This window comes from Rhinolophus ferrumequinum, chromosome 16 (genome assembly GCF_004115265.2).
Source record: "Rhinolophus ferrumequinum isolate MPI-CBG mRhiFer1 chromosome 16, mRhiFer1_v1.p, whole genome shotgun sequence".
Classification (NCBI taxonomy): Eukaryota; Metazoa; Chordata; class Mammalia; order Chiroptera; family Rhinolophidae; genus Rhinolophus; species Rhinolophus ferrumequinum.
Window position 1 is genome coordinate 25,397,538 of NC_046299.1, and position 12,139 is coordinate 25,409,676.

The 12,139-nt window shown below is 41.1% G+C and overlaps 1 protein-coding gene across 1 annotated transcript in view; it reads left to right on the forward strand.

Annotated features, from left to right (window-relative positions):
- The window catches only part of HPSE2 (heparanase 2 (inactive)), a 520,430-nt gene that overhangs the window by 368,762 nt on the left and 139,529 nt on the right, over positions 1 to 12,139 (forward strand). Inside the window, exon 7 of the mRNA XM_033130730.1 lies at positions 9,602 to 9,695. Within this exon, the coding sequence (XP_032986621.1) occupies positions 9,602 to 9,695 (94 nt within the window). The remainder of the gene's footprint in view (positions 1 to 9,601; positions 9,696 to 12,139) is intronic.

A 12,139-nucleotide genomic window follows, 5' to 3' on the forward strand; every position in this document is an offset into this window, starting at 1 on the left:
ATGTGTCAAGAGGAGACTTTGAGCCTTAGATCTGAAAAGGGCCTTAGAAATCATCTTGGTCAAAAATGGCAAACACGTCACACATGTGCCTTCATTCCTTACTCTCATTACCATGGCAGACATGACTAATTGATCACATTAATGCACTAATTGACAATGCAAAGTGGAGATAAGGCTATTTCTCAACAAGACCCTTAATGCAACTACTACCAAAAGATTAATGCAGGCCTACACAGTAAGAATGCTTTAGTGGACTTCTGGTTTTAACCCCCAATATGTAAATAGTTTGGAAGGTGTTACTCTCGTTCATTCAACAAGAAAAAGCTGAACAGTTTGATGAAGAACTTTTCTTGGACCCATCAGAGAATTAAGATTGCAGGGCAAACTAACACCCTGAAATCTGGAAAGACAGGTGAATCCAGAGTCACCACCCAATTTTGCTTACTTGAAACAGAAAATACTGAAGCCATAAACTGGTAGGAACACTTACATGGTTGTTTTGATAAATGGCTAGAGACTTAGTCTAGACAAGCTTGAGAAAAAGAAAATCCTGGAGGCTTCAGTCGTAGACCCCTGCCCCACACTTTTTTGAAGAAAAATCCCCTCGTAGCTCTGGCCAGGGAAAGGTAAGCGTGAAACATAACCAGAGCATTCTCTATAACAAAGGTCAACTCTCCAAGAGAAAAATCATAACCAGAGCCTTATCCCATTTGGGGAAAGGCATTCTTCTCACTTTAATCCCTCTAGACTTCCTGTCTCACTTAAAGGGAAAGAGATATACCACAGGAAAGATATTGTGATGTTTATAGCCCAGAGATAGAGACCCACGAAAAACTCAGATTGAATCACAAAGTTAGGGAACAGATTCCTTCGTCTCTACCCAACTACCACACCAACAGTAGGCTACTATAGTAGCTGAATTATAGCTGAAAGAACTGCAAGACACAGGCTGTCTGAGGATGAGTAATTAAGGCAGCCTAACGTCAAGAGATGACACACAAACAAGGACATTAAAGGAATTTGAAGCCTCTGTACCTACAACGACAGCAAACACAAAACATAGCTCAACTCCTAGCCCAAATCCTCACAGTGGATGTCTATTTATCTCAGTTTCCCAATTCATCATGTTAGCTTTCAACAAAAAATATTACAAGGTATACCAAAAGGCAAGGAAAAACATAATCTGAACAAACAAAACAAGCATCAGAATTAGACTCAAGGATGACACATATGTTGGCATTATTAGACAGCGATTTAAGAATAACTATGATTAATATGTTAAGGGCTCTAATGGAAAATGAGAATAAATGAATAATGTAAGCAGAGAGATGGAAATGCAACAAGATCAAAAGCAAATACTAGAAACCAAAAACACTAACAAATGAAGAATGCCTTTGAGGGACTCATCAGAAGACTGGAAAAACCTAAGGAATTAGAGCTTGAAGATAGGTCAGTAGAAATTTTTGAAACCGAAATGAAGAATGAAAAAGAAAAAAAAAAACAGAACAGAACATCCAAGAACTGTGGGACAGTTTCAAAGTGTACAACATAAACATAATTGGAATACGTGAGGGAGAAGAAAGAACAGAAGAGAACAATGAAGTAATAATGGCTTGAAGTAATTCAAGTATTGAAGTAATAATGGCTGAAAACTTTACAAAACTTTACAAAACTATAGATACAGGAAGTTCATAGATACCAAGTAGGGTAAATACCAAGAAAACTACACCTAAAAATAACACATTCAAGCTGCAGAAAACCAAAGAAAAAGAGAAAACCTTGAAAGAAGCTGGGGGCGGGGCAGGAGGAAGCAAACTTTACCTGTAGAGGGCAAGGATGAGAAGTGCAGTCATGCGCCGCCACTTAATGACAGGGACACATTCTGAGAAATGCATCATTAGGCGATTTCATCATTGTGTGAACATCATAGCGTGTATTTACACAAACCTTGATGGTCTAGCCTGCCACACACCTAGGCCATGTGGCGTAACCTATTGCTCCTAAACTACAGCCTGTACAGCATGTTACTACACAAATCATGAGATTAAATCAAGCACAAGAGAAAATGATGCAATCAAGAGACTCAGAAAACATGAGCTGTGTGATGCTGCTGCCAGGGTAACATGGTATAATGTTACATACTGTTTTACAGCAAACTGCTTTTTATAAGTAGAAAGCAGAAAGAGTACACTCTAAAATAACATAAAAAGTGTAGTATAGTATAGTAAATACATAAACCAGTAACAGTTGTTTATTATTGTTGTTACTATTATTATTATATACTGTATATAATTGTAGGTAATTTTAAAAGAATGGCAGTGAAATAGGTTTGTTTATACCAGCATCACCACAGACACATGAGTAATGTATTGCGCTATGACATAACAACTGGCGACAATGTCACTAGGGGATAGGAATTTTTCAGCTCCATTATAATCTTATGGGACCGTTGTCATATATGTGTCACATTGTCTGTCACTATGCAAAGCATGACTGTATATGCTTTTATTTTTGCCCTTCTCTGAGGAGCATAATGGAACCAGGAAGTATCCCTTGAGATTCCTCAGAGAGGCAGATTTTTATTTTTTCAGATATCTGCCTCATTTCGGAACCTGGATACCTTAGCTAGGTAAAGGAATAGGGGCAGGTTGCCCTCAGGAAGCCTTGCTCTGCCAGCATTTCTGGTAAATTGCTTGAAGAACTCTCAGAAAAAAAGGGACTTGATTCTCTGAGTTTCTGGGAGTTTGTTGTGATTTATTTTGTCATTCTCAATAAGTGTTTATTTTTGAGCCTAATTTTGTGTTTTGTGCTTTTTTAAAAATTAATTTCAGGTGTCCAAAATAACATAAAGATTAAACACTTACAACCCTCACAAAGTGATAACCCCAACAAGTCTAATACCCCTCTGACACTGTATCATGTTATTACAATGCAATCGACTATATTCCCTATGTTGTACTTTACATCCCGTGTCCATATATATATATATATACACACACACACACACATATATATACATATCTAATTAATTATAGTTGGCATTCAGTATTATTTTATATTTGTTTCAGGTGTACAGCACAGTGTTTAGGCATTTATATAATTTATGAAGTGATCGCCCCAATAAGTCTAGTACCCATCTGACACCATACATAGTTTTTACAACATTATTAACTATATATGTTTTGTACTTTTGATTTCTTTTTCTTAAAAAGCATCCCACACATTAAGTTTCAGCGCCAAAACACGTGGATCCACTCCTGCCCACACTTTGGGTGCCATCATCTGCTATGACTCTGACAATTCCCGGAGGTGCTGTCTTCAGAGACCCTCCGATGGGCGGAACTGTAGATGGCTTCCCCCCACTCTCCTTCCCTGCTCCCTGTAGTGCTCTCCTCAGCACTGCTAGGACAAAGAAAGGGCCAGCTGTCTGAGCCTCTGCCAAGACACAGTGTCTCTGCACAGACAGTGGGTTCATGGGGGAGAATGGCCTGGGCTTAGGACCCAAAGTGTGCAAGAAATTGAGAGAAAAATCAAGAAAACAGGGCCCTGCGGGTAGCACTTGAGCCTCAGGGCCACACTTTTGGCTCATTGTGGGTTAGATTATACAGGAAGCCCTGCTTTTATTAAATGTCTTTCTTGAGCACGCATTATGTGCCGGTGGGATTGCCCACAACCCTGACCTTTACTTGTGCCATTTTTCAACGATAACAATTTTTTCAAAGTGCCAACTCTGAAATTCCTGAACCACAACCCTTTAGTTAGCTGGGTGACTCCTGTATGGGTTTCTAAGAAACCCAAAGAAACACCTATATTCTGTAGGATTTTTTTTTTTTTTTTTTTTTTTTTTTTTTTTTTTTTTTTTTTTTGGTTAACAGTCTTCAATTCATCCAAGCTTTGCGTGCCCAAAGAAGTTGTAAACACAAGACAGGAAGGTTGATTCATTACAAAGAAGAGCAAGCATAATGTAGCCTTAGAAAGAAAACCTAAAGGCCAGTGGGAATGTGGTCAGCAGGAACCCAGAGTGGGGACCTTTGGAGGAGGGGCACATACAATTCATACACCTTTGGAGAGCCTCAGGTCAGCCTCTCCAGTGTTTGGCTTCGAGGTGTCAGAATAGGTTTTATAGGTCAACAGGGTTGTTCTAATGATTATCCAAGATTTTCCCCCTTCAGCGGGGAAGGCCCCCGTTTTATGGAACTACCTGCCCCGTCAGCAGGCTGGGTGTTAGAATTCCGAGCCGACTGCCCCTCCTCCCCAAGAGCAGCAGGCAGCAAAATAGGCCCGGAAATTCCTGAGCATTGGGAAGCCAGCTCTAAGCAATTACCTGAAATAAAAGAAGGGGTCAGATAATAAGGGGCAAAGGTTTCTCCTTTTAAAGTAGAGAGCCAGGTAAACAAAACCAGCTGCCCCTGGAGCCAACAAACTCTCCTCATTAAAGGTTTTAAGAGGTTAATGGACATAAGTGTCTAATTGTAGTACAAGGCTGAAGACTGAATCTAGGGTCTGGAGGGGGGCAGGTTTAAGGGGATTAAGCCCTGGCTGGCAGGGGCCGAAAGGAGATGAGACCTGCCCCTGGCAGAGGAGCCCTAAATGGGCAGAATGGAATTGAAGTGAGAGTAAGAGGATTTGACCCCGGAGTCTCTAATGTTTCTGTCAGTCTCCCTGGGAAATGGGCCTTGGAGTGTCAGCTGGGACAGTTTGAAGTTTATATGCTAGTAGAATAGGATCTGGAATAAGTTTCTGAAATAACTAATTATGGGAAATATTATGTGTATTTACTGTGAGAAACTCTGAAAGGGTATACAGCAAAAGGTTAGCAATGGGTCTCTCTAGGCTTTGGGCTTATCAGCGATTTTTCATTTCCGTACTTTAATTTTGTTAATGTGCATTTTCTAACGACTCCATGATGAGCCTTATTTCTTTTATAATAAGCAAATAAAGGGCAAAACTTTAAATAAGGTGGAAGGTATTAAACTGGAAATAAAATTTAAAACTAAGGAGGGCAAGTGAGTTGCTGAATAAATTGGTAAGTGGTTCCATTTACTTCGTATGCGCTGCCGTCCCCAGGTATGTGCTTGCTATGACTTCCCAATCTACAGGCCAGCAGCAGGAGTATAGTATCGAGTCCACACAGAAAGGTCTCACCCTCACTGCATTTGTAATAGTGCCCAGAAAGGTAATTTCTGCACAGCCTCTCTTGGCTTCAGCTTTTAGTTGAACAGCCCCAGCCACTGGTGGTGTGATCCTAAGAGAGGCTGAAATTTCAGGAGAGCTAGGAGGGGGCTATGATTTACCCAAAAGTATCCATCAGTCTTAGTGTTTCTAGAACCAGTCATTATGCCCGGGTTTATGTGGAAGATACCAAAGCACCTCTAATTGATGCATTTCCTTCCTCTCTTCCTTCTTTCTTTCCTTCCATCAATCCATCTGCTTTATTTGGTCTTCTGACACCTTTGTAGCCATTACTAAACCAATTAACTTTTGTTAATTAGACTGGTTGGTAGCTAAGATTCATCTTTATCATCCTAGTGAGAAAGACAGAGAAAAGCAGAGTTGCCCCCAGGTCACTGGACAGTCCGTTGGAATCCAGCCCGACTTCCTTTTACCTAGTCTTAGTGAGACGTGGCCATCGTCATCATTTTTAACAACTAATTCTTTCCAAATGGTTACACAGGCGACTCACCTCCTTCATGTCCAAATCTAAATGATACACTGGGCCCTTAACCACAGGCAGCGACTGTCAGAGAACCACAGCTCTGTAATAGGCAGGGACTTTTTAAAGAACCACGAATAATGGACACTTAATGTTGCCTTAGAAGCCTCACAGTTCTGAAGGGTAAGTGCAGCAAGCTAACTGTTCAAGGGTTTCCCAAGAAAAGGGTTTGGATATTTATCAGACTTATACCTATGGTTAAATTATCCCCTTTCTTAAAAGTGATACTAAATTCTAAGGCAACAAACTTCATGTTTCCATAGTACAATATAAATGTGGGTGTGAGTTTGCACATGAAAATTGCTGAAACTTCTCAGTATAATATAGAGATTCCTTGGACATCCAAATGGGAATTTGACTTGGACTGAGATTATTAAAAAGATCATGATGGTCCGGCTGAGAAAGGAAGGGACTCTAAGACAGTGCCCGGGGCCATATTTGAGATAATGTACGGGGCCATATTTGAGAAGCATTTTAGAGGGTGTCTGACATCTCTGTTAACTTCTCTTATTCATTTTGGAAAGGTCATTCCTTACAAGCTGAAGAAGACACCCAGGTCAACATTCCCTGGCTCAATTTTAATCTGTACCACCTCTTCATACCTTCAACCTCTGATAAGTTCTGCATACTTGATATTTCAAACAGCATCATTCATTTCCTTGATAAACCTAGAACCTGGTCTGACAGGGCCTACACATCCTTGGCACCAGTGTTCTTCAAGGCATTCTTTCTCATAAGCTTGTGGTCATAACTGACTCCCTTCCTGTCTCTTACACTCTACAGAAGCTTTATTTTATTAGTGCTTCCTTCACAGACTCTCACTTTTTATTTCTTTCCATGACCTCCCTTACTTAGACCCAGATCTCTTCTCGCCTTCACTATCGAGATAAGATAACCTTGTCACCTTGGTTTCCTGCCGGGAGCTCTCCCCGCTCCAGGGTAATTCACAGCCCACAGGAATATGCTGACACCAACTGAAAATGATTGAATCCAGCTTGTTATGTTAAAAGTGGGGCCAAGAGTAGGCTCTAAAAAACTTAAGCCAAAGTTCTCACTGGAATTCCTCCTCTACGTGTCACATGAAGGAGGAACTGGACTGTTTCTGGGTCTAAGAAAGCAGCCATTGAGTGGCAGTAAGAAGGAGCAAATGTTAGACCCGTGTTAGAAGAGCCTTTCATGGATTTGACCTTTGATACAGTGGGACAGCACTAGTTGTGTATGTAAGTGGCTTCCCTGGCCTAGATAGTCACTTCTCAGGGATGTTATAGCAAGCTTACATGTGTGACATCATGTGACCGTTAACGTCTTTTGAAGCTCCACACTTTTGCACCATAATCACAGTCCCCTCCATCCCTCCCTCTGCCTCCCACCTCCTGGGAATCCAGCATCTGTTCTTGCTGCTCCTCACTTCCCTCATTCCAAATCCCACAGTGGATGAACACGCTCTCCTCCTCCAGGCAGATGCTCCGCTGCTCACCCCATCCCGTGGCTTTTCAGTCTAGGTTGCTGCCACCGTGGGCCCTTGAGTAACCTGGAAGGTAGATTTGGTTATTGAACACCTTTCATGTGCCAGGTTCTGTGTCTAGCATTTTTCCTGATTAGTACAGTAACCCTGTGAAAACACTATAGTTTCTTTTAAATCAATTTTAAAGAAGGAGAACCCCAATATCTTATAAGTAGTATATGGCAAGGCAGGGATTAAATCAAGTTCTGTGTACTTGAGAAAAAGGACTAAAGGAAAGAGGAGAAGAGTGAAGGGCCACTCAACCCTGGGCCATGGCTTGTGTGGGAAAGGGAAGGTGTTCACAGGGAATCCTACCTATTGCAAAAGTGCAGCTGGCATTTTTATCTCCATAAGCATTAAACTGTATGTATGACCAGCAAAACTTATCAATTCTGATGTTTAAAATAGTGACTGGGTGCTAACAAAAGGAAAAGGGAAAACTATAATACATGTGATAAGAAGACCGCTAGTTACAGGGCATTTTTATCATATGCCTAGTTATCATGTAATATAGGACCAAGTATCCATGTCCTTCAGTCTGTGTCAGATTAGCATTGCATGAATTATTTTTTATTTTACGACTATGTTTTCATATGCCTCACTTTCGCATAGTATGCTTTCTAATCTAGTTCTTTTAAAAAAAAAAATCAGAGGCGCTAATAGTGAACTACCAATAGGAGGAGGTTGTGAGGCAAAGGACATGGCTGTGCCCAGCACATGATAAATGTTTGCACATAATAAATGTTTATTGGCTCTGAGTCTCGCATCTGTACCAGCAACAAAGTAAAAGGTCATGTCATTGTTTTGGTTTATTCCCTACTATAAGGAATCACATAAGTTTTCAAAAGCATGGACCCTTTGATACAACAATTCCACTTTTAGAATTGAATACTCACACTAATTTAAGAACCGAGTCCCCTATTGTGTACGATCCCATCTTTGTGAGCTGAAAATTAGAGAAATTAGAAAAAAAAGAACCGAGTTGTTGAGCGCCCGCTGAGTGCCAGGCACTTTAGATTTGTGTGCTTCATCTTCAGTTAATCCTGAGAAGTAGTACGTCACCTCTTTTTTCAGAATAAAAACATGGAGGCCAATAGAGGCCAAGTATCTTGCACAACATCTCAAAGGTGGTAAATACCTGATTTGGAATTCGAAGTCAGATGTCTCTGGCTCCCAACCCCATACTATTTCCCACATACGAATGTTGGATTCTGTGGAAATTTCTGAGAGGGTGAGGGGGGCCGAGGGGAAGTCTGAATGGGTGGAGCTCTTCTCCCACCTGCCTTACAATTAAAAAAAAACCATTCTACTAGTGCGTCACATACTGGTCTGGAAATTTAACATTAAAAAAAATTTGTACATAGTTCTATAATACATACTGATAGGTTGGTGTTATTAAAAATGAAATAATCTATCATTAGCCATCAACCAGGAGGACCTGAGTGGGCTGGAAAAGGCACCCACGAGTTATAAGCATTGATTTCAATTAAAGTGATTTAATTTGGAATTTTGCAAAGATGGGGGTGGCAAGGTTTGAGACAATGAAGGCCACCTAACCCTCGGCCCGTCTCAGCTTAGTCTTCAAAGTAAGGATTCCCAAAGAGGGTCCCAAAGAGGGTCCCCACAAAGGTGGGTGGACATGTTTTGGTCAAATGTTCACAGTGTAGTATCAGCATAACGTGCTGATTCACTTAAGCTGCCTAACAAAACCCACCAGCACACCAATGACTGCCAAATTTGTTACTGTTTTAGGAGAGAGCTCCTACACTTTACTCTGACTCATTTATTTCTTCATTCATTCACTCATTCATTCATTCACTTTGGAGGTGGTAGGAGAAGGTTAACTATAAGACATTTTGCCCAGAGAAGTGAGCTGGAGATGAAAACTTTGAGACCCATTCACTGCACTAAATCTTATTTTTGTGGTTGGAGTTTGTTTTCTTGTTTAAAGGTGTGGAAAGCTATCAAAATATTTGAGTATTCTCCCAAACCTCTCACATACCTTTATTACTTTAAGGTATGGGTAGGGATTGTATGGGATGGGTATTAAATTACTTTCCCTAGGGGGAGAAATAATAAGCTTTTCCCCATTACCCAATTTGGTTTATGGATTCCTGTCAATTCCTGTAGAGCAAGCAATGTAGTTTCATGTGACAAAGGTTGAGAAAAAAAATTACAATATTAGCCCACAAATGGAAGAGGAAATGAAAAAAATAAAAAGTGTATTATTTATTCACAAACTACCCAGGGTCAAACTCTTTAGGATATAAGAGCCCAAGTGCACCCTGGGTTGTTTCCTCAAACCACAGAGGCCTCTGACTAGAGAAGTCTGTGGAGTCTCCTGCTCGAGATTTTATCTGATTGTTATTTTATTTTTATTCCAGTTGCTACATTGATGGCCGAGTGGTCAAGGTGATGGACTTCCTGAAAACTCGCCTGTTAGACACACTCTCTGACCAGATTAGGAAAATTCAGAAAGTGAGTAAAAGTCTCCCGGGAAGAAGAGGAGACAGTTGGGGGGTAAGGCAAGGAAAAGGTCACCAGGTCCCAGCTGGTCGTCAGCGCTGTGGGAACCAGGGTAGAAAAATAGTCCAGTCCAGACTCGCATGGTCGAGAGCTCCCTCTCACAGCTGAGTGCTTGTTGTTTTTCCCATTGAGAAGGGTTTGAATGTGCCGTATCCAGATTTAAAAGCTCTGTTTTAATAACAAATATTTTGTAATCAGTTGCTTCTAAATTGTGAGCTTCTTAAGGATAAGTTTGCTGTGTTATTTTCCTTTTGGAGGGGTTTATATTGGGTTAGTTTAAGAAGAATGGTTACATTCATTCAGTGAAATTCCTGAATTGGGGCACCGGCAATTCTGAGCCATATTTACACTATTTCTATATGTCTTCGAATCAGCCAAGTAATGTTTTACTTTTGTATAGATCAGGAGAAAGCTAATATTATATTAAGCAATTAATTGTGTGTAGGTCTTATTAGCAAGACATCTTTGGTCAACAATTCTCAAACATGAGTACAATCAAAATCACCAGAGCTTATTCATAAAGTTTCCAATTTCACTTCTTATGTTCTGATTTAGTATATTTGGAGTGGGTGTTAGACATCTCTATTTTTAATAGTTATTTGCAGAAAACTTACATAAAAGTAGCAACAGATAGGCTTCCATTAATATGAGATAAATAATTAAGTTAATGGACAAATGCTTATATAAAAGTAGCTGTGAAATAAAATCCTGTTTGGAGCATTCATAGAAAAGCACTTTTGATTGCTGAAGTGGAAGTCTGTACCTTTTTTTGTATTCATACCAATGTCATACTCAGATTACAGATATTCCTTGGAGTCCCCTGGTTTTCAAAGCGTTTTGGCAGCTGGGAAGCCTCAGGACTTGTGGACTTTTGCCTCCATGTCTGATCCCTCTGGGGACTAGGTGCATTTGCCCGCACCCTGATCTGTCACTCACTGCCTTCTACTAGGCAAAGCCTAGGAGAGCTATATGACTTGAAATATCTCTGCCAGGGTCTGTTTGACATTCATTTAGTTTTTAACCTTTAAATATTTAATATTTACCGAGTACTTAGCAAGTACCTGGCGAAGTGCCAGGTGCTGGGATACAAAATGGAATAAGTAAGACATGGTCTCTACCCTGGAGGGACTCATACTTTTAAGGTTTAATACTTACTTTGAGCAGGATGAAAAACATTACCTAATGCAGTAGAATGTCAACCTATTGAACTCTACAGTTTTCTAAGCACATTATGCTAATCTGATATTAGGTACTGTTCTCTAAAAGGAGTGAGGAACTTCTTCTTCTTCTTCTTCTTCTTCTTCTTCTTCTTCTTCTTCTTCTTCTTCTTCTTCTCCTCCTCCTCCTCCTCCTCCTCCTCCTCCTCCTCCTCCTCCTCCTCCTCCTCCTCCTTCTCCTCCTCCTTCTCCTCCTCCTTCTCCCTCTCCCTCAACCCCCACCCGCTACTGAGTGCTTACTGTTCCCACACTGTTCCAAGTATTTGTATACAACATCGTACAAGATAGACAAGTCCCTATATTTTTGACTTTTCTGGAAATAAGTCTAGTGACCTGATCAAAGGGTTGTTGTTGGAAGTGAAATGATTCAGTGGTCTCATGGCACTAAGATTGAAGGTTCTAACTGTGCTCATGTAATTATTTAAATAGAACAAAAACCTCTAAGTCAGAACTAAGACAAAGGTGTTGGAAATTAGGTTCTCCTTTTCCTCCCACTACCCAGCCATCACCCTCCACCACAGCATACTCCCTTAACAATCACAGAATGTTCCAACATTGAAATAAGTCAGCTCAGCTTACCTTCTCATCTGTGCAGGCAGGGCCAAAGGAAGTTAAGGACAAGGGCTCACTGTGCACAACTGAGATTCAGACGCTTAAAAACATGTCCGATGGACTTGGGTGGGAGGGCAAAGTGTGACTGCGGGGAGGAACAGGGGCGCCTCTAAGAGAAATAACCTACATGCGGAAGGCATCCAGTAGGGTATGGTGCGAATTAGCAGGAGGGCCTGCAGCCGTCGTCTGGCTGTTGCACATAGAACACGCCCAGCGATCCCCTCCGGCCTCAGGAACTGCTCTGGTTATATCTCGCTGTGCAATAAATTATCCCAAAGGTCAGTGGCTTAAAACAACCATTTATTATGCCTATGGACTCTCTGGGTCAGGTATTCCCATAGGGAACTGTGGGGATGGCTTATCTTTGCTCCAGGATGTCAGGAGTTTCCACTGGAAGACTCAAAGGCTGGGGCAACTTAAAGGCTGGCGACTAGATCATCAGAAGGCTTGTTGACTCATGCATCTGGCAGTTAGTTGACGTCACCTGTCAACAAGCACCTGTGTGGGACTGATGACTGGAATACCTCCGTATGAACTCTTCATGTAGCCTGGGCTTACCCCTAGGGT